Source organism: Mustela lutreola, chromosome 18 (assembly GCF_030435805.1).
Source record: "Mustela lutreola isolate mMusLut2 chromosome 18, mMusLut2.pri, whole genome shotgun sequence".
Lineage (NCBI taxonomy): Eukaryota > Metazoa > Chordata > Mammalia > Carnivora > Mustelidae > Mustela > Mustela lutreola.
The window spans coordinates 21,014,694-21,041,425 of NC_081307.1; the positions used below are offsets into that span (position 1 = coordinate 21,014,694).

At 36.7% G+C, this 26,732-nt stretch overlaps 1 protein-coding gene across 3 annotated transcripts in view; it reads right to left on the reverse strand.

Moving 5' to 3' along the window:
• The window catches only part of TUSC3 (tumor suppressor candidate 3), a 252,664-nt gene that overhangs the window by 130,510 nt on the left and 95,422 nt on the right, over positions 1 to 26,732 (reverse strand). For all 3 annotated transcript variants that reach the window (XM_059155978.1, XM_059155979.1, XM_059155980.1), the window contains exon 2: positions 20,184 to 20,353. In XM_059155978.1, coding sequence (XP_059011961.1) covers positions 20,184 to 20,353 — 170 coding nt within the window. The remainder of the gene's footprint in view (positions 1 to 20,183; positions 20,354 to 26,732) is intronic.

A 26,732-nucleotide genomic window follows, 5' to 3' on the forward strand; every position in this document is an offset into this window, starting at 1 on the left:
TATTCGTTTTTCCTTCAGAGAACTTTCTTACTTGTGCACAGACTCCAAATCTTCCTACTAAGATTAACTCTGACTATAGTCCACTCTTCCTGTCAGATAATAAAAACCAACTAATAGCATCTAAAAATTGCAGTCCAGCAGAAGAGAAAACAAAGCTATTCATCCCTATAAAATAACTAGGATAAAAAAAGAAAACTGGAGAATGTAAATCTATAGAAAGGTGGGGAAATTAACATCTGCAACTTCAGACACCCATGCAAGAACAGGAAGGACAGGAACCACAGAAAGAGGGAAGAGAAATCCATGCAGAGGCAGAATGCCAAGAAAGAAAGAATGAATGAATGAATGAATAAAATAAAAAAATAAAATCACAATGACTGAATTAGGCAATATTGAGACTAGGTCTAAGACTTGATAGATAAGAAAGTGGCTGCTAACCAGTGTAAAAGAAGAAGCTTACAAGTACACAGGAACAAACACAGCAGTCTTAAGAAGGTACCACTTTGTGGGAAATGAGAGGCAACAGAGAAGAGGCAGACAGTCCTTAGAGGCTTGGTGATACAGTGAAAGGGAGAAGCACATTATGAAACATACAGAACCTAAGGAAACATGAAATTATTTTAGAATTAGAAGATACTACTGCACAAAAAAAAAAAAAAAAGGAAAAGAGAGAAAAAGAGAAAAAGGTAAAGGAGAAAACTGCTATGTTCACCCTACTCTGTTTTATAAAGAGAAAATGGTTCCTGGATTAACAAATTCAAAAACTAGTATCCTAGGGAGGCCTGGCTGGCTCAGTCAGTAGAGCATGTGACTTCTGACCTTGGGATTGGAGCCCCATGTTGGATGTAGAGATTACTTAAAAATAAAACTTTAAAAAAATTAGTAGGCTACTCAGAAGTCTCACCATCACCTCCATGTATAAATTGTTATTTCTAGTCTAAAAAAGAAAAATATTTTAGAAGCAACAAATAGCCAGTGGCATCCACACAACACTACTATAAAAAGAAAACAAAAGTAAGAAGCGTAATTCTTCAACTGATAAAAAAATTTACTTGAAAAAACAACCATGAAGAGGAAAATAAAACACAGTATTCCAACTTATATTAGGCATCATTAAATAAGCATTTGAGGATTAAAAAAATCTCAAACCAGAAATCCAAAAGCTCAAAATAGAAGTGAATAAAAATAGAAAGATGTTACATGAGAGATGAATAAAAACCAATACAAGGAGAAAACAAAGCTAAACAAAGTGGAATCCTTGCAGAAATGAACACTGCATTACTTACTGCTCAAAAACCAGAGTTAACTGAAAATGTAATAAAGGACACTATTGAAAAGAATTTAAAACAGGTGAGAGAACAAAAAATAAAAGTGAAAAGGCAGGACTTAAAAGTTGGACTAAAAAGATCGAAGAGGATGGGGGACACTAATTTTAGGTAAAAGGCTAAGAGTAATCTCGGTGTGCTCCAGGGTCTGTACCTCAGACGCTGGGAGGTAAAGAAAAAAGAGGACATAATCTTTTTCTCTTTAGAACCACTCCTGGAGACTTCCTCACAGTAAAAACACACACCCAGCTGCAGCTCTCCTAAAAAATTCAAGCACCTTTAAATTAACCAAGTGCTGGACCTGCCATCTTCTACCAAAAGGTTCTAACTTCGATTGCCATTCTTAAGCTTGAGGAATTTATGGAAAACATTAATGGCTACTGGACATCCATACAAAATACCAATCAACCTTTCTAGATGTTCCTCTTAGCCCATTCCATGGCTGTTGTCTCCTGGAAGCAGACAGGGATATCATATTAGTAGCATGGGCAAATAAAACAAGTTAGACTATCCTCAGGTAGGCTGTCTAAAATCAGGTACACAATTTAATCATGCAAACTGAGTAGGGAACCCCAAATCTACCAACCAGTCAAAAGACTACACTGGGAGCACTGTCAAGCAGTGCCCCTTAAATGAGGTAGGTCCCACTTCAGAAACCTCAATAATTGTAAACAACACTTCATTGGGGCACAATATATACTCCTTAGGACTGTGCTCCTCTTGTGAAAATCTAATACTATCTTAACATCCCTCAATACCACAGTAAACTGTACCTAAGGATGGGTCGGTCTTAAGAGACCACCTAGTATTTAACGTTTAAGAAGCATATAGCTTAAGCTATAACAATCAGATAAGAAAAAGAAAAGGCATCCAAATCAGTAAGGAAAAAGTAGAGTTGTCACTATCTGAAGATGACATGATGCTATTCATAGAAAGGCTCCACCATAAAGACTCCACAAAAAAACTTAGAATAAATGAATTCAGTAGTGTCCCAGGATGTAAAATTAATACATAGAAATCAGTTCTATTTCTATACCCTAATGAAGTAGTAGGAAGAGAAATTAATAAAACAATTACATTTACAAATTGCACCCAAAAGAATAAAACATCTAGGAATAAACTAAAATGTTAAAAGACCTGTAATCTGAAAACTATAAAAAAACTGATGTAAGAAACTAAAGGCAACACAAACAAATGGCAAGATATTCCATGCTCACGGACTACCCAAAGCATTCTACAGATTCAATGAAATCCCAATCAAAAAGCAACAGCATCTTTCACAGTACTAGAAGAAATAATCCTAAAAATTTGTATGGAGCCACAAAAGACCCCAAAGCACCAAAGCAATCTTGAGAAGGAAGAACAAAGCTAAAAGTAACATAACCTAGATTTCAAAATCTACTACAAAGCTACAGTAATCAAAAATGTATGGGTACTGCCACAAAAACAGACATATAGATCAATGAAAAAGAACAGAGAACGCAAAAATAAACTAACATGTATATGGTCAATTCATCTACAACAAAGGAGTCAAGCATATACAATGGGGAGAAAAACATCTCTACAAAAGAACAAAACTGGACCCACTTTCTTATACCATATATAAAAATAAGCTCAAAATCCTTTAAAGATCTAAATGTAAGACCTTTTATGAAGCTGTAAAATTCCTTGAAGATCACATAGGCAATAATTTCTTGGATATGGGTCTTAGCAAATTTTTTTTTTTCATCTGTCTCCTTAGGCAGAGGAAACAAAAGCAAAAAGAAACAACTGGGATCACATCAAAATAAAAAGCTTTGTACAATGAAGGAAATTAATGTAAGGAAATCAACAAAACAATGTAACAAACTGACTAGAAGATACTTACAAATGATATATCTAATAAGGGGTTAATATACAAAATATATATATAAAAAAAAACTCATACAACTCAACATCGAGGAGGGCTCCAAAGATGCCAGAGAGTGGGAGACCTAAAGTTCCTCTGGTCCTAGGATTTCAGCTAGATAGCAAACCACTGTGAACACCTGTGTACTCAACGAGAGATCAAAGAAAAGAATAGCAGCAAGACTCTATGCACAGAAAATCAACCACTTCTAGAAAGCAGGACACACAAAGAAGTAAGTCTGAGGCAATATACAGGAAGAGAGACTGCGGGGGCAGGGAACCTCTGTTAACTGGCTACTCACAAGTGATAAAGCGGCAAAGCACAAAATTGGGGCTTTTAGAAGCCTTCTCCCAAGAGGGACATTGCCCCAGTAGCTACATGGGAGGTAGAACCCTTGCTGGAACACTGTGGTCTCAGGACTCCAGGATAACAGAAGGACTGAGGGTGTCTGAATGCAGCAGAGCTCCCAGGTGTTGGAGTGGGGAAGCTGGCCGCAAAGACTGAGCCAAGGAGTGGGCTCTCAGCTCAGGGTTGCCGTAACCAAAATCCACAGCATAGTAGGGCCACAGCACTTCGAGCAGGGACCAAACAAGCAGCAGACAGTTGGAGATACCCTGTCCTCCTCCAGGAGGACTGGTATAGGAGAACACCAAAGGAATCTGCTGGTTTTGGAGACTCCAAACGGGGTCACATGCCAAAGACAGAAATGCTTGGACACAAGACTGGCTGAGAACAGACTGCAGCTAGAGAGCAGGGAGACAGTCAATCACAGGAGTGATTGACTACTTTTCTCTGAGGGCCCACTGAGAAGTGGGGCCCCAAGCTCTTGACTCCTCTGGGCCAGACACTGGGAGGCCGCCATTTTCATTCTCATCCTCTCAAGCTTTATGGAAAGCTTTCAGGGAACAAAAGCTACCAAGAGCAAACCCGAGCAGATTACATAGCCCAACCCCTTGCAAGGGTGGTGCAATTCCACCTCCAGCAAAACCATTTGAGAATCACTGCAACAGGCCCCCTCCCCCAGAAGATCAGCAAGAACATCCAGCCAAGACCAAGTTTACCAATCGAGAACTGCAAAACTCCAGCGCTGGGGTAATATAGCACATAGAATTCATGGCTTTTTCCCCATGGTTCTTTAGTCTTTCAAAGTTAATTTTTAAAATTTTCTTAATTTTTTTTTCTATTTCCTTTTTTAAAATTTCTTTTTCAACCAACTTAATTCCTTTTTTGAAAACCTTTAATTTTCATTTTTACAGTCATATCCTATCCCTTCATTTTATTTAACTTTATTTTTTTGTATATATGTTTTTCTTTCTTTAAAATTTTGGGATGTAGATTCTTCTAACAGACCAAGATATACCCTAAATCTAGTGGATGGCTATTCACCTGCCTGATTTTCTCCATTTTTTAAAAAATTGCTTCTTTCTCTTTTCAACCAATTTCTTATCTTATCAATTCCTTTTGTAAAATCCTTTTTAATTTTCATTTTTATAGTCATATCCCATTCCTTCATTGTATTTACCCTTATTTTTGTATATATATGTTTCTCTTTCTATAAAAGTTTGGGAGGCAGTTACTTCTAACACACCAAAATACAACCAAAATCTAGTGTGTGGTTCTGTTCTATTCACGAAACCAATCATATTCTTTTTTTGTTGTTGTTGTTTTTTTGTTTTGTTTTTTTTTTTTTTTGTCCCTTCTACCCTGCCATTATGGGACCCTTCTGATTTGTTACTATGTATTTTTCTGGGGTCGTTGTTACCCTTTTAGCATTTTGTTCCCTCATTCATCTATTCTTCTCTGGACAAAATGGAAAAATGTCAAAATGTACAAAATAACAAAATGGAAAAAAATCACCTCGAAAAGAAAAGAAAAAAGAACAGGAGGCACTATCAACTGCCAGGAAGCTAATCAACATGGATACTAGTAAGATGTCAGATCTGGAGTTCAGAATAACTACAGAATAACAATTATAAAGATACTAACTAGGCTTGAAAAATGCATAGATGATATGTGAAAATCCCTTTCTGGATAAATAAAATCTAACCAGGGGAGGAGTCAAGATGGCGGAGAAGTAGCAAGCTGAGACTGCTTCAGCTAGCCGGAGATCAGCTAGATAGCTTATATAAAGATTGCAAACACCTGAAAATCCATCGGCAGATCGAAGAGAAGAAGAACAGCAATTCTGGAAACAGAAAAACAACCACTTTCTGAAAGGTAGGACCGGCGGAGAAGTGAATCCAAAGCGACGGAAAGATAGACCCCGGGGGGAGGGGCCGGCTCCCGGCAAGCGGCGGAGCAACCGCGCACAAAATCAGGACTTTTAAAAGTCTGTTCCGCTGAGGGACATCGCTCCAGAGGCTAAACCGGGGCGAAGCCCACGCGGGGTCAGCGTGGCCTCAGGTCCCGCAGGGTCACAGAAGGATCGGGGGTGTCTGAGTGTCGCAGAGCTTGCGGGTATTGGAACGGGAAAGCCGGCTACAGAGACAGAGCCGACAGTAAGCTCGCAGCTCCGTGTTACCTTGAACCGGTCGCAGGCTCGGTGAGCTCGGAGCGCGGCCGGAGGTCAGGCAGACGGGAGTGACTGGGCGCTGTTCTCTGAGGGCGCACTGAGGAGTGGGGCCCTGGGCTCTCGGCTCCTCCGGGCCGGAGACCAGGAGGCCGCCATTTGTATTCCCGTCCTCCAGAACTCTACGGAAAGCGCTCAGGGAATAAAAGCTCCTGAAAGCAAACCCGAGCGGATTACTCACCCCGGCCCCGGGTAAGGGCGGTGTAATTCCGCCTGGGGCAAAGACACTTGAGAATCACTACAACAGGCCCCTCCCCCAGAAGATCAACAAGAAATCCAGCCGAGACCAAGTTCACCTACCAAGGAGTGCGGTTTCAATACCAAGGAGAGCAGCAGAATTCCAGAGGAGGAGAAAGCCAAGCACGGAACTCATGGCTTTTTTCCTGTGATTTTTTTTAGTCTTGCAGTTAATTTAATTTTTTCTTTTTCATTTTTTTTTTTTTTCTCGCCTTCGGGTAAAATTTTTTTTTTTAACTGTTACCTTTTTCTTTTTTAACGATTTTTTACTAGTTTATCTAATATATATATATATATATATTTTACATTTTTCTTAGGTGTTTTCTTTTTTTTTTTAAATATTCTTTTCTTTTCTTTTCTTTTTTTTTTTTTTCTTTTTTCTTTCTTCCTTTTTGAACCTCTTTTTATCCCCTTTCTCCCCACTCACGATTTTGGATCTCTTCTAATTTGGTTAAAGCATATTTTCCTGGGGTTGTTGCCACCCTTTTAGTATTTTACTTGCCCCTTCATTTACTCTTATCTGGACAAAATGACAAGACGGAAAAATTCAACACAAAAAAAAGAACAAGAGGCAGTACCGAAGGCTAGGGACCTAATCAATACAGACATCGGTAATATGTCAGATCTAGAGTTCAGAATGACAATTCTCAAGGTTCTAGCCGGGCTCGAAAAAGGCATGGAAGATATTAGAGAAACCCCCTCGAGAGATATAAAAGCCCTTTCTGGAGAAATAAAAGAACTAAAATCTAACCAAGGTGAAATCAAAAAAGCTATTAATGAGGTGCAATCAAAAATGGAGGCTCTAACTGCTAGGATAAATGAGGCAGAAGAAAGAATTAGTGATATAGAAGACCAAATGACAGAGAATAAAGAAGCTGAGCAAAAGAGGGACAAACAGCTACTGGACCACGAGGGGAGAATTCGAGAGACAAGTGACACCATAAGACGAAACAACATTAGAATAATTGGGATTCCAGAAGAAGAAGAAAGTGAGAGGGGAGCAGAAGGTATACTGGAGAGAATTATTGGGGAGAATTTCCCCAATATGGCAAAGGGAACGAGCATCAAAATTCAGGAGGTTCAGAGAATGCCCCTCAAAATCAATAAGAATAGGCCCACACCCCGTCACCTAATAGTAAAATTTACAAGTCTCAATGACAAAGAGAAAATCCTGAAAGCAGCTCGGGAAAAGAAGTCTGTAACATACAATGGTAAAAATATTAGATTGGCAGCTGACTTATCCACAGAGACCTGGCAGGCCAGAAAGAGCTGGCATGATATTTTCAGAGCACTAAACGAGAAAAACATGCAGCCAAGAATACTATATCCAGCTAGGCTATCATTGAAAATAGAAGGAGAGATTAAAAGCTTCCAGGACAAACAACAACTGAAAGAATTTGCAAATACCAAACCAGCTCTACAGTAAATATTGAAAGGGGTCCTCTAAGCAAAGAGAGAGCCTACAAGTGGTAGATCAGAAAGGAACAGAGACCATATACAGTAACAGTCACCTTACAGGCAATACAATGGCACTAAATTCATATCTCTCAATAGTTACCCTGAATGTGAATGGGCTAAATGCCCCTGTCAAAAGACACAGGGTATCAGAATGGATAAAAAAACAAAACCCATCTATATGTTGCCTCCAAGAAACACATTTTAAGCCCGAAGACACCTCCAGATTTAAAGTGAGGGATTGGGAGGGAGACAAACCACAAGTGACTCTTAATCTCACAAAACAAACTGAGGGTTGCCGGGGGGAGGGGGTTTGGGAGAAGGGGGTGGGATTATGGACATTGGGGAGGGTATGTGATTTGGTGAGTGCTATGAAGTGTGTAAACCTGGTGATTCACAGACCTGTACCCCTGGGGATAAAAATATATGTTTATAAAAAAAAAAAAATCTAACCAAGTTGAAATCAAAAAGGCTATTAATGAGGTGCAATAAAAAATGGAGGTTCTAACTGCTAGCAATAATGAGGCAGAAGAAAGTGATATAGAAGACCAAATGATGGAAAATAAAGAAGCTGAGAAAATAAAGAGATAAACAACTACTGGATCACAAGGGAGAATTCAATAGATAAGCAATACTGTAAAGCAAAACAATATTAGAGTAACTAAGATCCCAGAAGGAGAAAGACAGAGAGGGGCAGAAGGTATACTGGAACAAATTATAGCAAAGAACTTCCCTAATTTGGGACAGGCATCAAAATCCAGGAGGCACAGAGAACCCTTCAAAATCAATAAAAATAGATCAATAGCCTGACAACTAATAGTAAAACTTACAGATCTCAGAGACAAAGAGAAAATCATAAAAGCAGCTGAGGACAAGAGGTCTGTAACCTACATTGGTAGAAACATAAAGATTGGCAACACACCTATCCACAGAGACCTGGCAAGCCAGAAAGGACTGGCATGATATATTCAGGGTACTAAAGGATAAAAATATGCAGCCCAGAATATTATATCCAGCTAGGCTGTCACTGAATATAAGAAAGGTAACAAGCCTTCAGGACAAACAGCAACTAAAAGAATTCGTGGTCAACAAACCAGCCCTATAAGAAACACTGAAAGGAATCCTTTAAACAAAGAGAAAGCCTAAAAGTAACATAGCCCAGAAAGGAACAGATACATTACATAGTAACAGTCACATTATAAACAATACAATGGCACTAAATTCTTATCTTTTAATAGTTACCCTGAATGTAAATGAGATAAATGCCACAATCAAAAGACACAGTATCAGATAAAAAGACAACACCCAACAATATGCTGTCTGCACTATACTCATTTTAGACCTCCAGACACCTCCAGATTTAAACTGAGGAAGGGAAAACAATTTACCGCGCTAATGGACATCAAGAACAAGCTGGGGTAACAATCTTTATATCAGACAAATTAGATTTTAAATCAAAGACTGTAATAAGAGATGAGGAAGGACACTATATCATATTTAAAGGGTCTATTCAAAAATAAGACCTAAAAATTATAAATATTTATGCCTCTAACATGGGAGCAGCCAATTATATAAGCCAATTAATAACAAAATCAAAGAAAAACATTGACAATAATACAATAATAGTAGGGGACTTTAAGGAACTTTGGTTCTTTGGTTGTTTGAAAGAATAAGAGTGATAAACTCCTAGCCAGACTTATCAAAACAAAAGAGAAAGGACCGAAATAAATAAAAGAATTTCATGAATAAAAGAGATAACAACCAGCACAAACAAAACACAGACAATTATAAGAACATATTATGAGCAGCTACAAGCCAACAAACTAGACAATATGAAAAAAACAATCTGTATGCATTCCTAGAGACACATAAACTACCAAAACTGAATCAGGAAGAAATAGAAAACCTGAATAAACCCATACCTAGCAAGGAAATTGAAGCAGTAATAAAAAAATCTCCTAAAAAACAAGAGCCCAGGACCACATGGCTTCCCAGAGGAATTCTATCAAACATTTAAAGAAGAACTAATACCTATTCTCCTGAAACTGTTCCAAAAAAAAAAAAAAAAAAAAAAATAGAAACAGAAGAAAAACTTCCAAATTCATTTTATGTGGCCAGCATTACTTTGATCCCAAAAGCAGACAAAGACTCCATCAAAAAGGAGAATTATAGACCAATCTCCCTGATGAACATGGACGTAAAACTCCTCACCAAAATCCTAGCTAATAGAATCCAACAGTACATTAAAAGGATTATTTACCATGACCAAGTGGGACTTATTCCTGGGCTGTAAGGTGGTTCAACGTCCACATATCAATCAATGTAAAACAGTACATTAATAATAATACAGTAATAAGAGAAAGAACATGAACCATATAATCCTCTCAATAGATGCAGAAAAAGCATTTGACAAAGTATACATCCGTTCTTGACTAAAACTCTACACAGTGTAGGGATACAGGATAAATACCTCAATATTGTAACAGCCATCCATAGAAAATCCACAACAAGTATCATTCCCAATGGGGAAAAACTGAGTGCTTTTCCCCTAAGGTCAGGAACATGGCAGGGATGTCCACTATCACCACTGCTATTCAACATAGTACTAGAAGCCCTGGACTCAGCAATCAGACAACAAAAAGAAATAGAAGATATCCGAATTGGCAAAGAAGTCAAACTCTCACTCTTGGAGATGATCTATTTTAGGTGTAAAACACAGAAGACTCCACCTCAAAATTTTTACAACTAATACAGCAATTCAAAGTGGCAGGATATAAAACCAATGCCAAGAAATCAGTTACATTTCTATACCCCAACAACAACATAGAAGAAAGAAATTGAGGAGCTGATCCCATTTACAATTGCACCCAAAACCATAAGATACCTAGGAATAAACCAAACCAGAGAGGCAAAGAAACTGTACTCAGAAAACTACAGAATACTCATGAAAGAAACTGAGGAAGACACAAAGAAATAGAAAAACCATTCCATGCTCAGGGATTGGAAGAACAAATATTGTGAAAATGTCTATGCTACCTAGAGCAATCCACACATTTAATGCAATCCCTATAAAAATACCATCAACCTTTTTCACAGAAATGGAACAAATAATCCTAAAATTTGTATGTAACCAGAAAAGACCCCAAATAGCTAAAGGAGTGTTGAAAAAAACCAATGCTGGTAGCATCACAATTACGGACTCCAAGCTCTATTACAAAGCTGTCGTCACCAAGACAGTATGGTACTGGCACAAAAACAGACACACAGATCAACAGAACAGAATAGAGAGCCCAGAAATGGACCCTCAACTCTGCGGTCAACTAATCTTCAACAAAGCAGGGAAGAATGTCCAATGGAAAAAAGTCTCCTCAACAAATGTTGGGAAAATTGGGAAGCCACATGCAGAAGAAAGAAACTGGACCAATTCCTTACACCTTACACAAAAATAGACTCAAAATGGATGAAAGACCTCAGTGTGAGACAGGAATTCATCAAGATCCGTGAGGAGAACACAGGCAGCAATCTCTTTGACCTCAGCCACAGCAAATTCTCCCCAGATACAATTCCAAAGGCAAGGGAAACAGGGCAAAAATGACCTATTGGGACTTCATCAAGATAAAAAGCTTCTGAACAGCAAAGGAAACAGTCTATAAAACCAAAAGACAACAGACAGAATGGGAGAGGATATTTGTTTGCAAATGACATAGCAGATAAAAAACTAGTATCCAAAATCTATAAAGAACTTACCAACTCAACACCCAGAAAACAAAGAATCCAATCAAGAAATGGACAGAAGACATGAACATGCATTTCTGCAAAGAAGACATCCAAATGGCCAACAGACACATGAAAAAGTGCTCAACATCACTCAGCATCAGGGAAGTACAAATCAAAACCACAGTGAGATACCACCTGACACCACTCAGAATGGCTAAAATTAACCATGCAGGAAATGACAGGTGTTGGTGAGGATGTGGAGAAAGGGGAACCCTCCTACAGTATTGGTGGGAGTACAAGCTGGTACAACCACTCTGGAAAACAGTATGGAGGTTCCTCAAAAAGTTGAAAACAGAGCTACCCTACAACTCAGCAATTTGCACTACTGGGTATTTACCCCAAAGATACAAATGTAGTGATCCAAAGGGGCACTTGCACCCCATGTTTATAGAAGCAATGTCCACAATAACCAAACTATGATAAGAGCCCAGATGTCCATCAATAGATAAATGGATAAAGATGATGTGGTGTATATATATACAATGGAATATAATGCAGGTATCAAAAAAAGAAATCTTGCTGTTTGCTACAACATGGTTGGAACTAGACAATATTATGCCAAGCGAAAGAAGTGAGTCAGAGAGCGACATTTATCACATGATCTCATATGATCTCAATTTGAGAAACAAGCCAGAGGATCAAAGGGGAAGAGAGGGAGACAGACCATATGAGACTCAATCTCAGGGAACAAACTGAGGGTTGCTGGAGTGGAGGTGAATGGGGAGAGATGGGGTGGCTGGGAAATGGGACACTGGGGAGGGTATGTGCTATGGTGAGTGCTATGACTTGTATAAGACTGGTAAATCACAGTCCTGTATCCTGAAACAAGTAATTCATTATATGTTATTAAAATTTAAGAAAAAATAATCACCCAGTTAGTAAAAAAGAAAAAAAATAATAGAACAACAGCAGCAAAAAAAAAAAAAAAAAAAAAAAAACCCTCAACATCAAGGAAACAAAAACAGTCTAATTAAACAATGGGCAGAGGACTTGAATAGACATTTCTCCAAAGAAGACGTACATATGGCCAAAAGACACAGGGAAACACAAATCCAAATCACATTGGGTATCACCTCACACCAGTCAGAATGGCTAGTACCGAGAAGACAAGAAATAACAAGTGTTGGTGAGACTGTAGAGAAAAGGAAACTTGTGCACTGTTGGTGGGAATGTAAATTTGTGCAAACCGCCATAGAAATGGAGGTTCCTCAAAAAATTAAAAAAGTAAAATACCAAATTACCTAGTAATTCCACTTATGAGGATTTATCCAGAAACAGAAAACACCAATTCAGAAGAATATAGGCAGGCTTATGTTCATTGAAGCATTATTTCCAATATCCAAGGTATGAAAACAACATAGTGTCCATTGATAGATGACTGGATTAAAAAGATACAGTATATACACAATGATGTATTACTCAGTCTTAAAAAAGACTAAAATTTTGCCATCCACAACATGGATACACTAGAGATTATACTAAATGAAACAGACAAAGACAATTATCATATGATTTCACTTTCTCATTCTCCCTCTGTCTCTCCCGGTCTCTCTCTCAAGTAAAAAACATCTTAAAAATAAACAAAAGACTAAGTTTCAAAAATACATTAAAAAATAAAATACAGCATAGGGGGCGCCTGGGTGGCTCAGTGGGTTAAGCCACTGCCTTCAGCTCAGGTCATGATCTCAGGGTCCTGGGATCGAGTCCCGCATCGGGCCCTCTGCTCAGCAGGGAGCCTGCTTCCCTCTCTCTCTCTCTCTCTGGCTGCCTCTCCATCTACTTGTGATTTCTCTCTGTCAAATTAATAAATAAAAAATCTTTAAAAAAATAAAATAAAATAAAGTACAGCATAGGGAATACAGTCAATAATAAGGCAGTAACTTTGGTGACAAGTGGTAACAACACTTATGGTCATGTACAGAAATGTCAAATCACTCTGTTACACACCTGAAACAAATTTATGTCACCATACTTCCATTTCAGATTTTTAAAAACTGAAACAAAACAATAAGAAACAAAAGACATTTTGAAGACAAATGCAAAATTTATAAATGGAGAGTATAAGAAGAATAGATCATTGAATTAATGTCAATTCTCTTCAAAGTGATAATGGTCTTCTGATTATGTAAGATAATCCCTTTCTGAAAAGTTGCATACTGCAGTACTCAGTGGTGATATTTTTGTGTCTAAAAATTATAGATATATTTGGTGATATGGGACACATTTTTGACCTGTACTTAATAAAAGAATGAAAGCAAAATATGGCAAAATGGTTAATAAATAGAGAATGTTGGTAAATGGTAGACTGGTATCCTTGTATTACTGTTTCAGCTTTTGTATGTTTGAAATTTAAAAGATGGGGGACTAAAGCTGGGCTTATAAACATGGAAATGGAATTTGGAATATGGAAAACACCAAGAGCTCCAACAATGCTATAATGCTATATGCTATAATGTCACAGAGAGAGTAAGTGTTCATTGAAAATACTAAAAGAGTTGGGGCTATCCAATCTCAGGAAGAGACACCTAGAACCAAATTTATAAAGTCATATATATATATGCTTTCACTTAAAAAAAAACAAAACACATTAAACTAGATGAAGCTCAGCAATAACCTGAGATACACTACTCGTGGACTCAAGCAAGCCTGAAACAGTTCTCACTACCCAGGCAAAGAATGTGTGAATATCAAGAGTTTGCCAGTCTTTGTCAAAAATACTCTGTTCAGGTAGCCAAGCATATGAGGAAAACTTAAGAATTAAGTCCATGGAGAAAAACTAAGGAAAAGAGGAAATGATGAAGTTATGGTCCCAAAGCCATTTATAAAGCACTTTAAGTACATCAAGTTTTGTACAAGAGTAATTTTATTTATACATCATTTCACCTTCTGTGTTCACTTTAGAATCTAATCTCCTAAGCTGTAACCTCACTGTAGTAAAACAAAAGGCTGATGAGCTCTTTTCCACATAGTTTTGGCCAGCCATCTAAATTGCCAGGCCCTGTTTAAGAGATGGCTCCTCTGAATGAAAGCTTTTCATGATCTAATACTTGCTGATGGATCCCTGTCCTATGATTAGTAATCTTAGATGGGATTGCAAAATCAAAATGGAAATTACAGTTCACCGGGTAAAAGCAAAAACAACAACAACAAAAACAAAACCAGGTACACTTAAGGGAAATATTAAACTCTACTAGCTCTGGAGTTCCAAAACTCAGCCCTGACAGGTATTAGCTTTGTGGCTGTAGATAAATTATATAACCTATCAGCTTTGATGTTCTCATCTATAAAACGGGTTTTTTCAGGCCTACCTTCTTGACTAGTGAGAATGTATATATAATAACTGAATAATGGGACTGCAATAGTTTATACATACTTATTATATTTAGAGAAGGAAGGATGTTATCCAGGTAACATTCATATGTCAGTATATTTTTTCATGCTCCTTGTAAAAAATATATTTATAATTGCTAATTTTTTTCATTTATTGAGTCCAATAAGATACTAGTCTCCAACAAGTCACCAAAACTTCTATTATACATGTACCCTCCTTGATTCTACATGTATTTTCCTTCACTTGAATTTTTTTTTCCTGCATCTATTGATCCATAATTATAACCTTAGAAAAGGATATTTTGTTCCTAGGATTTTTAGTGTATGCTGGAAGAAATGAGTAACTGTGTGGTAGAATACACCTACTAGATTTAGCAATTACAGGACAATCTGATAAAGGAAGTTTGGAGTGAACACTCAGGGGAGGTGAGAATTGTACTGAATAGTCTTCATTAACAACTTCATTTGGCCAAGGAGTTTGACATTAGCATTGAGGAAGGTGAGAACTGAATTCTGAAATTTGTTAATAAACTAACTTGTAAGAAGGAAAAGCAGAATGATTTAGTGAGAGGGCTTACAGGAAGCCAATAGCTCATTCACTAGCCTTTCAGGAAAGAAAAGCAACTGGCAAATCTAGGTATGAGTCAACTCTAAAAGAAAATTTCACCTTTCATTAAAAAAGAAAGTAAAGCAGAAATATCTCACAGAGGAAAGCACTAAGATTTTTAAATTATAGCTAGGAAAAAAAATTATACCTGTGCACTTTTCAATGATTCTGTAGAATTATAAAAATTATAGCAGTACTATAAAAATGGTCAAAAATTCCAATAACACAGAAAGATTCAGGAAAATTTAATTCATCTTTAAAAAAAAAAAAAAAGATGGCTACTGATGATGGGTTGCCTTTCTCAATGAATCTGCATCTCCCCTTGAGGCTTAATAGAGAATAAAAGAAAATAAATATTTCTTTATAATAGAGAAATAAAATTTGAATAATTTTTCTTGAAGAATTTTCTTGAATCTTCTCTCTATATTCCATCATAGTTGTCACCTTAGGATCTGTTTGATCCACATGCCCACTATCATATGAAATACACTTAGTACTCCCTTGGCTCAATAATAGATCAAAGAGTACGCCTGAACCTCAATTATTTAACGACCTTCTTTGAGATTTATATTATGCTGTAGTATAAATTTGTCATCTTCATCTAATAAAGTCCAAGATATCCCTCTATCCGCTCACTTAATTTTTTCCTCTCCAAAACCATTATCATCCTGAGTAAATTCAAATACATGTTTATAATCAAGATATTTCCAGTGTTATAATTCCTCAAATGTCTCTACAAAATAAACAACCATCTACATTATACTTCAGTAATTTACTTATTTAAAAAAAAAACCTTTTGTACCTACTTCCTAATTTTCAATCCCACCCTACTTTTATATAAAACCTGTTTTTCACTCTTGTGAGAATTTAGCTTTCTTATATCACATCTAATTTATTAGCTATCCCCAGCTTCCTCTGACCGCCACAGCCAAATCTGAACCCAGAGTTCTAGCTTTCAAATATACTCTCGCTAGCACTCTCAAATCATTTGCCTAATCTACTTCACACCATAAACCAAATATGTTAACCTCTAAGGAGAGAGTTCTTTCTCCTTCACTGCTGTGTACTGGAGAACAAAATCATTAAATTCTACAGATTCTACAAATTCTACAGAATTTGGGGATCATATTTTCAAAAGGATTCTCAAGGCTATAGTTAAACCTTCAAGTTAAACCTTCCCATTCCCACTGCTCCTCAGTGAAAGTACATGAATGAAACCTATGAGTCATGTATCTGCTTTTTACCTTCCCCTTCTCTATACTGGTTGCACACTAGAATTACGTAGAGATCAGCAGAGTAGCGCAGCGGAAGCGTGCTGGGCCCATAGAATTACGTAGAGATCTTTTTTTTTTTTTTTTTTTTTTTTTTTAAATGTCAATGCTTTGGCCCTACACCAAAACAATTAAGTCAGAATTCGAATGGGGGTGAGGGGTAGGAATTCTGGGTTTGGGATCCTTGTCTGCTTTTCACTTTTTATTTTCTTCTAAACCTTCATCTATTTTCTCTTCTCTAAAGTTATCTTAACTTTTCCTAATAACTTCCTTTTTCTCTTATAAATCTAAGACTTTTCTAAAATTTTCAAGTTTATTACAAAATAGGCTGTAAAAAATGGGTTATTTGACCTATGTGTCATTAAAAAATTAAGACTCTGTGTTCAGCAATTCATTTAACTACATAATCCATTAAGTAAAATAATACCTAATGGATACACCATTTAACAGTATGTTGAAGTTTATATCATCACAATACATACAACTTTATCTAATGGTGAAGTTACATACATACTTCAGTAATAACAGTAAGACATATTTTTAGTGGAAACGTAACTGTTACATCAAAATGCCAATTAAGGTAGTGTTTTTGTCTGAGTAGGTTTTATGGCATCCTTGAAGGTATACAGTCTTATCCAAATGTGCTAGCCCAATTATGACAACACTCTTAATGCCAACTCGAGAGCTGGCCCTGTGTAAGACAGAAGGAGAAAGCAAAATCATCTGCAATGCTGGTTTTCAAAATACTTTAAAAAAAAAAAAAAGATTTTATTTTTATTTATTTGAGAGAGAGCAAGAGAGAGAAAGCACGAGCATGGGGAGGGACAGAGGGATAATCGGACTCCCTGCTGAGCAGTGAGCCTGCTGTGGGGCTTGATCCCAGGATGGAACCAAAGGCAGACACTTAGCTGAGCCACCCAAGTGCCCCTCAAAATAATTTTGCTTACCATCTTCTCTACCCACTTTTAGACATGCGCCCCACATACAGTCATTATCACATCTTAAGATTTTTCTAGAAAATGGTGAGACACTGGAATTCCCTTTCTGCAAACTAGTCTGAAAGAAACAATTTTTTTTTCATTGACCCATGTTACTAATAACTTCAATTTCCACCAGAATTCACAATGATTTAAATCCTAAAAGTATACATATAAATATACAATGTGAAGAGTCACTATGTGGAACCACCACATAAAAAGTATTCTCAAAGAGAAAAAGCATTCAGCCAAGAGACAACCTGAACCATCCTTAGCCACTGAGGAAATGAAATATGTAATTTAAAATCATGAGGCCCAGATGATTTCAATGAAGATTTCTATCAAATATTTAAAGAAAAATTAACATAATCTTCTAAAATTGTTTAATTTTACACAATCGCTTCTAGAAAGTAAATAAGGAAGGAAATTTCCCAGCTCATTTTATGAGGCCACTATTAGGCTAATAACAAACTAGACAAAAAGCAGTATAAAAAAATGAAAAGTACAGATACATATCTCACATGAACTTAGATACAAATTTCTAATAGACTATTATTAGTCTATTAGAAATCTGTAAATTAGTAAACAGAATCCAACAATACATAAAGAGAATAATATACCATAATCAAGTAGGATATATTCCAAAATGCAAGGCTGGTTCAATATACCAAAATCAATTACTATAAAGCACTGTATCAAGCACCTAAAAATGAAAAATCCTATCAAATCACACCAAAAAATTTGATAAAATCCAATACCCATTCAGGATCAAAACTCTTAGCAAACTAGTAGAGAGCTTCCTTAACTTGGTAAAAAAAAAAAAAAAAAAAAAAAAAAAAAATCTTACAGCTAGTACCATCATTAAAGACTAAAGATTAAATACTTACTTCCAATGATGAGATTAAAATATAAAACAAAAAACTAAACCTTTAAGGAAAAAAATTAGAGAAAAACTTCAGGATATAGGGCTAGACAGAGTTCAACTAGATAAGAAAAGTAAAGCTGTAAAACAGGAAACTGGTAAACTGGACTCATAAATTAAAATGTGCAAAAGATAAGTCATGAACATGGAAAGATAAGCCACAGACTAGGAGAAAATATTTGAAAACTACATGTCTGACAAAGGACTAGAATCTACAATACATAAAGAACTCTCAAAACTCAGGAAAAAATCCAATTAGAAATGGGCAAAAGACATGAACAGATAGTTTATCAAAGATGTGACATACAAATAACAAATAATCAAATGAAAAGATTAACACCATTTCCATTAGGAAAATGCAAAATAAAACCATAATGAGTTATCACTACATACCTACAAAAATGAGTAAAATAAAATAATGACAAATGCTGGTGAGGATATGGAAAATCTAGAATATTCACACTGCTAGAGGAAATGTAAAATAATACAGCTCTCTATAAAACATTTTGGCAGTTTCTTATAGGGCTAAACATACAACTACCAAACAACCCAGCTATCATGGAGAAATGAAACCTTAATTTCACAGAAAAATCTGTACCAGGATGTTCATAACAGTTGTATTCGTAATAGTCAAAAATCAGAAACAACTGAGATGCTCTATAACAGATGGATGGTTAAACAAACTGCAGTACATTCATACCATGAAATTTTACAAAGTAATAAAAAGAATGACTATTGATAAATGCGACAATTTGGATGGATTTTGAAGGAATTATGTTATTAAAAGCAAAACCCAAAAGATCATCAAGGATAGGATTCCACTCCCATCATATTACTGAAACAACACAATGGGGTACTAATTTAGGGTGTGGGAGGGGAATGGGAATGGGTGGGTGGGTGTGGCTATCAAGGGCAAGAGGAGGGTTCTTATGGTGATGGAACTGTATATCAATACCAATACCCTGCTTGTGATATTATACTGTAGTTTTGCAAGATGTTACCACTGGGGGACACTGAATAAAAGATATGTTAGATCTCTCTGTATCATTTCTTACAATTGTGAACCTACAATTATTTCAAAATCAGAAATTTGTTAAAGCATTGTTGCATACGTATTTGTGCTTACCCAAAATTTTCTTTGGTACATTCCCACTAAAAAATATTTCATTCATTTCAAATGATTTACTTCTGTAATGTAGGGAGAAATTTCTAATCACTGGAGGTTATATAAGGTAAGTGGACTTCTGTAGTGTGTCCTCTCTATTAAACTATTAAAAAAGAATATGTTTAAGGAGTAACTTCACTATCCGTAAAACATAATTAGGTGACCTATATGGCAATATCAGAACCAAATTTTATCATATATTTACCTTCATACAGGATATAAAGAAGCAAATTTGTTTCATGATTTTATCAGTATTCTATGCAATAAAAGAATTATTTTCTAAAATGCACTGATTTTGAGCTTGCTTATACTTTTTACAGATTTATATATTTGAGAGAGAGAGAGCACACTCACGAGCAGTGTGAGGAGCAGAGAGAGAGAGAAAATTTCAAGCGGACTCTGCACTGAGCACAGAGCCTGACCCAGGACACAACCTCAGGACCCATGAGATCACAACCTGAACCAAAACTGAATCAGACGCTTAACCAACTGAGCCACCCAAGCACCCCCGATTTTGAGCTTCCTTTCAAATGCACATGTATAGCTGACTATATATAACCTTGAACAGCTGCTGAATTCCATTATACAGATTTACATATATGTAATAAATACATAAGCACAGGATAATAATTTGCAATTATTTTAGAATACGTAAATTACCTGCACACAGAACATTGCCGCTGAGGCTGAAGAGCAGTGAACATAACAATCATAGAATAGTTTCGAGGTGGTGCCTTTATAAATTTTCGGAATTTATCACCATTCATTCGGAAGATTGAGCGCCTGGAACTCCATTCCATCAGTTGTTCTACTTTTTCAGCTAAAAGATTCTGCAATTAAACATAGGAATTTAAATTTACACAGAGTTAACATTCTTTACTTTGTATTTCATATAAACGGAATTGCAAGAGATTATGTCTTAGCCAAAATTAATTTCTGCTACAAGTTCTTTTGGTGAACGTATTCATTATTAATTGATGTATATGCATAAAATATTTCATTTCATTCATAAGTCGAAAGACTTATAAAACAGATAACAAAAGATAAACAGACTATCCAGAAAGATGAAATAGACATGCTTTTCCCTAATCCCCCCACTAAATACAGCAAAAAAAAACCTCTGGCCATTACATAAAAAACACAGTAAGGCTCTGAGAAAGGATGCCCACTGCTTAAAAAAAAGGAAGGAAATCCCACTTGTGACAGCACGGATAAACATTGAGAATGTTATGCTGAGTGAAATAAGCCAGTCACATAAGGACAAACATGGCATGATTCCACTTGCTTGAGGTATCAAAAATAGTCAAACTCCTAGTAGTAAAGAATGGTTATTGTCAGGGATTGGGGAGGGAAAATGGGTAATTGTTGCTCAATGGAAATAAAGTTCCAGTGATGGATAATGAGTAAGGTCTAGAGATCTGCTATACAACACAGTATCTATGGTTAACAGTAGAGTATTATGACCTTTAAAATATGTTAAAAAGGATAGATCTCATGTTAAGTGTTTGTATCACAACCTATACACACATGCAAAAAAAACTAGGAAATTTTTTGAAGGTGCTGCATGTGTTTGGTACTTTATGTTAACAGAATCACAGATGTGTACATATGTCAAACTCCTTGATACATATATATCAAGTGTGTTCAATGTATTGTCTATCAATTGTAATCCAAAAAAGCTTAAAAAAAAAAAAGGAGGAGGAGGAGAGAGAAGGAGAGGTAGGCCTCTTACCCTGGGATAAGGTAAAAGACAGTGAATTGCTCTGCACCTATCAGAGGAAGAAAAAAGATAAATCAAAAGAAATGGAAGACAGACGGAAGAGAGATGGGAGAAGGGACAGTAACTTGGTCAGAGCAGCATGCTTAGGTAGTGGTTGGAAAGAACATACAGGTAAGTGCACAATGGCAGACTGACAGTATGAAAAATAAGTATTACAGCTAATTACTGGGATAATTCTTACTTAAAAAAAATTTTACCTTAACAAAAAGGTATTAGTTGAAATTCATCCAATCTCAAAACAAATTATTTGGATTTGATTATATTTGACTTTGGGCCTTTAATTCTGACAGCAAACATAATATGAATATATTTCCATACAAAATAAAATAATACTCTTGTTAAACTGAAAGTTAAAACTTGATACTGCTCTGCTTCATCAATACACAGAAAACAGCTAAAAACTAAGCAGGACTTTTACTAAGTTTTCTTAGTTTGAATTCTGAGAAATAAAGTATTTTCCATGTCAAGCATAATTTACTAGCGTTTGTCTTATTATTTTAAAATCTTAAATTCTTTGTTTTGGGGCAAGATGTTGGAAGACTAGGGGACTCTATTTCAACTGGACCCCTACTTTAGCTGGATTTCTACCAAGCTAGTCTGAACACACATAAAATCAGCCTGAGATTCAAGATGATAGATATGGATCTCTATGGGGACAGAGGATCTTCAATCTAGACCTACAAAGGAGAGTTATGATTGTGTGGACAGATATTGGAGCATAAACAGAATGGGGGAGGAGGCCACAAGAAACTACCTATTGGAAAGTAAAATAATACACCCAGTGCAAAAACGTCCTGAACCTGGGGACCAGTGATAGCCTACAGAAGAATGGTGGAGGAATGGGAAGCGGCAGAGAACAGCACTAGAACAGAATCCAGGAACTTCAGGGACAAACCGACGGGACTAGGTGGCTGCTTGTGTGGACCTGTGCCTGTGGACCTGGGGGACTGGCCGTCGTTGCCGCTACCACAGCCCCTGCCTAAACCGCAGCCCACACCTCCCCAAACTGGGATCACGTGCAGTTGTGGAGACAAAAGGGGCAGAGACAAGCAGGTCCTGGGTCGACTGCTAAGAGGATCGATAGGGACATGCACTGCCTGTGGGAGGCTTGTGTTCTGGAAGATTCAGAAAGGAGCAAACTGTGGCTTCTCTCCTCTGGGGCAAAGGTCTGGGCATGGACATTATCCTTTGCCCTGACCCTCTGGAAAGGTGCAAAAAGAGGTCAGAGAACAAAAGCCACCAGAAAACAAAAGCCAAAAAACCTGTTTCCATGGAGCCTAGCCTCTTGGTGAGGGCAGGGCAACTCCACTAAACAGGAGTGCCTGAAAAACAATTCAGCAGGTCCCTCCCCTAGAAGATAAGCTGGAAGAACAAGAGGACAACAACCCAAGGGTCCCTAGAAAACTGTAAAACCCCAACACCAGGGTAAAATAGCACCCTGATCTCTTGGTATTGCCTCATGGCCTATGTATGTCTTAGATACAACATTTTTTATGTTTTATCATGGTTCTTCTGTTTTTCTCTTTCTACCTACTGAGCATTTCAACTAGATGTTAATACAACATATTCCATAGTAACTTTTTAACTTCTACTGTTTCACACTAATTTTTCTCGTTTTCATACAGATACAGATACAGATACACATACACATACATATATAGAAATATATGTATATAGATATACAGATATAGATAGAAGCTTCAATATAGTCCTTTTTTCCCTATTCAATATTATACACACACACACACACACACATTAATTTCCCTGTAACTCTGGGAAAAAGTGTTTTCACAAAGAGAACAAAATATGCCTTGGAAGAACTGAAATACCCTACCTCACCGACATTAAGAGATTAGAGCCACCCCTCCACTCACTCCCTCTTTTTTCTTTTTTTTGTCTTTTTCCTTTTTTTTTTTTTTTTTTATAAATATTGTAAATTTTGATTCTTGGGTTTCATTTTGGCTGGGTTTTCTTGGTGGTGGCTTCCGATCACTCTGAATTTTCCCAAGGAACACCTTGCCTGCATTGTGGTTGGTATTTTCAACTCTGTACATTCCCTGAAACACCCCTCAACAAATGACTAGGTTGGGTGAGGAACTCCCAACAAAGAAAAGAACCAGAGACAATGGTCTCTCCCGCAGACCTAATGGATATGGATATAAGCAAGATGTCAAAAATAGACTTCAAGGTAACAGTTATAAAGACAATAGCTAGGCTGGAGAAAACCATTAATGGCAACATAGATTCTCTAAAAGCAGAAATGAGAGCTAAGCAGGCAGAACTTAAAAATGCTATGAATGAATGCAATCTAAACTAGATACTCTAACAGGTAAGATAACCAAGGCAGAAAAACGAATTAGTGATCTAGAGGACAAACTGATAGAAAAGAAGGAATAGGAGGAGGCCTGGAACAAACACCTTAAAATCGATGAAAACACAATGGGAGAAATAAATGATGCCACGAAATGTTCCATTGTCAGAATTATTGGGATCCCCGAGGGGATAGAGATAAAGGAAGGACTAGAAGATATATTTGAGCAAACAGTAGCTGAGAACTTCCCTAATCTGGGGAATGAAGCAAGCATTCATGTCCTAGAGGCAGAAAGGACCCATCCCAAGATCAAAGAGAACAAACCAATGCCCCAGCATGCAACAATAAAACTCACAAATCTTAGAACTAAGGAAACCATGTTAACGGCAGTTAAGGGGAACAGATTCCTTACATACAGGGGGAGGAACATCAGAATAATGTCATACCTGTCCACAGAGACCTGGCAAGCCAGAAAGGGCTGACAAGACATATTTAGGGTACTAAATGGAATATTATGCAGCCAACAATTCTTACCCAGCAAGGCTGTCATTCAGAACAGATAGAGAGACAAGGATCTTCTAGGACTGGCAGAAACTGAAAGACTATGTGAGCCCTGCAAGAAACATTAAGGGGGGGAGTTCTATAAAAGGAGAAAGACCCCAAGAGGGATACAGAACAGAAATTTACAGAGATCTATAGAAACAAAGGCTTCACAGGCAACATGACAGTAAAATTATATCTTTCAATAATCACTGTCAATGTAAATGGCTTACAGGCTCCCATGAAATGGCACAGAGTTGCAGACTGGATAAAAAGACAGGATCGACTCATACTCTGTCTACAAGAGACTCATTTTGCACCTAAAGATACATCCAGACTGAAAGTGAAGGGATGGAGCACTATTATTCATTCCAACGACCTCAAAAGAAAGCTAGGGTAGCAATTCTCATAATCAGACAAATTAGATTTTAAGCTAGACTGTAGTTAGAGATAGAGAAGGGTACTATATCATGCTAAAACGGTCTATCCAACAAGAGATCTAACTGTAATTTAAATATCTATTTATGTAAATATCTATGCCCCCAAAATGGGAGCAGCCAACTAAAGAAGCCAAATGTTAAAAAAAAGAGACATATTGATGATAATACATTAATAGGAGACCTCAACACTCCACCCTCAGCAGTAGACAAATCATCTAAGCAGAAAACCAACAAAGAAACAAGAGCTTAGATTAACATACTGGACCAGATGAACCTTATAGATATATACAGAACATTCCACCCTAAAACAAAAAAATACTCATTCTTCTCGAGTGCACATGGAATGTTCTCCAGAATAGACCACATACTGGTCACAAATCAGGTCTCAACTGATACAAGGCTGAGATTATTCCCTGCATATTCTCAGACCACAGTGCTTTCAAATTTTTTTCACAAGAAAAAAATTTGGATTAAATTCAAACACTTGGAAGCTAAAGACAATCAACCAGGAAGTCAAAGAAGAACTGATACAATTCATAGAAACCAATGAAAATGAAAACACATCAGTCCAAAACCTATGGGATATTGCAAAGGCAGTCCTAAGGGGTAAAAAATAACCATCCAAGCTTCACTCAAAAAAAAAAAGAGAGAAAGATCCCTAATTCACCAACTAACTTTATACCTTAAAGAACTGGAGGGGGTAAAAAATGAAGCCTAAGCCACACTCCAGAAGAGAAATAATTAAGATTAGAGAAGAGATCAATGAATGAGAAACCAGAAATACAGTAAAGCAGATCAATAAAATTAGAAGCGGGTTCTTTGAAAGAATTAGTAAGATCAATAAACCACCAGCCAGACTTATCCAAAAGAAAAAAAAGAAAAACCCAAATTAATAAAATTATGAATGAAAGGGGAGAGATCAAGACTAACACCAAGGAAATAGAAACAATTATCAGAAATTATCATCAACAGCTATATGCCAATAAATTGAGTAACCTGGAAGAAATGGATGCCTTCCTGGAAACCTATAAACTACCAAGAGTGAAACCGGAAGAAACTGACAACCTGAATAGACCAGTAACGAGACTGAAGCCATGATCAAAAACCTCCTCTCAGAAAACAAAGTTGCAGGACCTGATGGATTCTACCAAATATTCAAATAAATAATACCTATTCTCCTGAAGCTGTTTCAAAAAATAGAAACAGAAGGAAAACTTCCAGACTCATTCTATGATGCCAGCACTACCTTGATCTCCCAAACCAGGCAAAGAACCCCGCAAAAAGGAGAATTTCAGACCAATATCCCTGAAGAATACGGATGCCAAAATCCTCAACAAGATCCTAGCTAAGAGGATCCAACAGTACATTAAAAAAAGATTATCCACCATAACCAGCTGGAATTTATCTTGGGATACAAAGGTGGTTCAACATCACAAATCAATCAATGTGATAGAATACATTAATAAGAAGAGAGAGAAGAACCATATTGTCCTCTCAATTGACGCAGAAAAGCATTTGACAAAAAAACAGTATCCTTTCCTGATTAAAACTCTTCAGAGTATAGGGATATAGGGAATATTCCTCAATTTCATAAAAATCATGTATGAAAAGCCCACAACGAATATCATTCTCAATGGGGAAAAGCTGACAGCCTTTCCCCAAGATCAGGAACACAACAAGGATACACACTCTTGCTACTATTGTTCAACATACTACTGGAAATCCTAGCAACATCAATAAGATAATAAAAAGAAATAAAATGTATTCAAGATGGCAAAGAAGTCAAACTCTCTCTCTTTACAGATGACATAATACTTTATTCAGAAAACCCAAAAGACTCCATTGCCAAATTACTAGAACTCATACAGCAATTCAGTAATGTGGCAGGATACAAAATCAATGTACAGAAATCAGTTGCTTTCCTATACACTAACATGTAACTGTAGAGAGAGAAATTAGGGAACTGATTCCACTTACAATAGCACCAAAAACTGTTAAGATACCTTGGAATAAACCTAATCAAAGAGGTGAAGGATCTATACTCTAGAAACTACAGAACACTTATGAAAGAAGTTGAAGAAGACAGAAAAAGATAAAAAAACATTCCATGCTCATGGATCAGAAGAATAAACATTGTT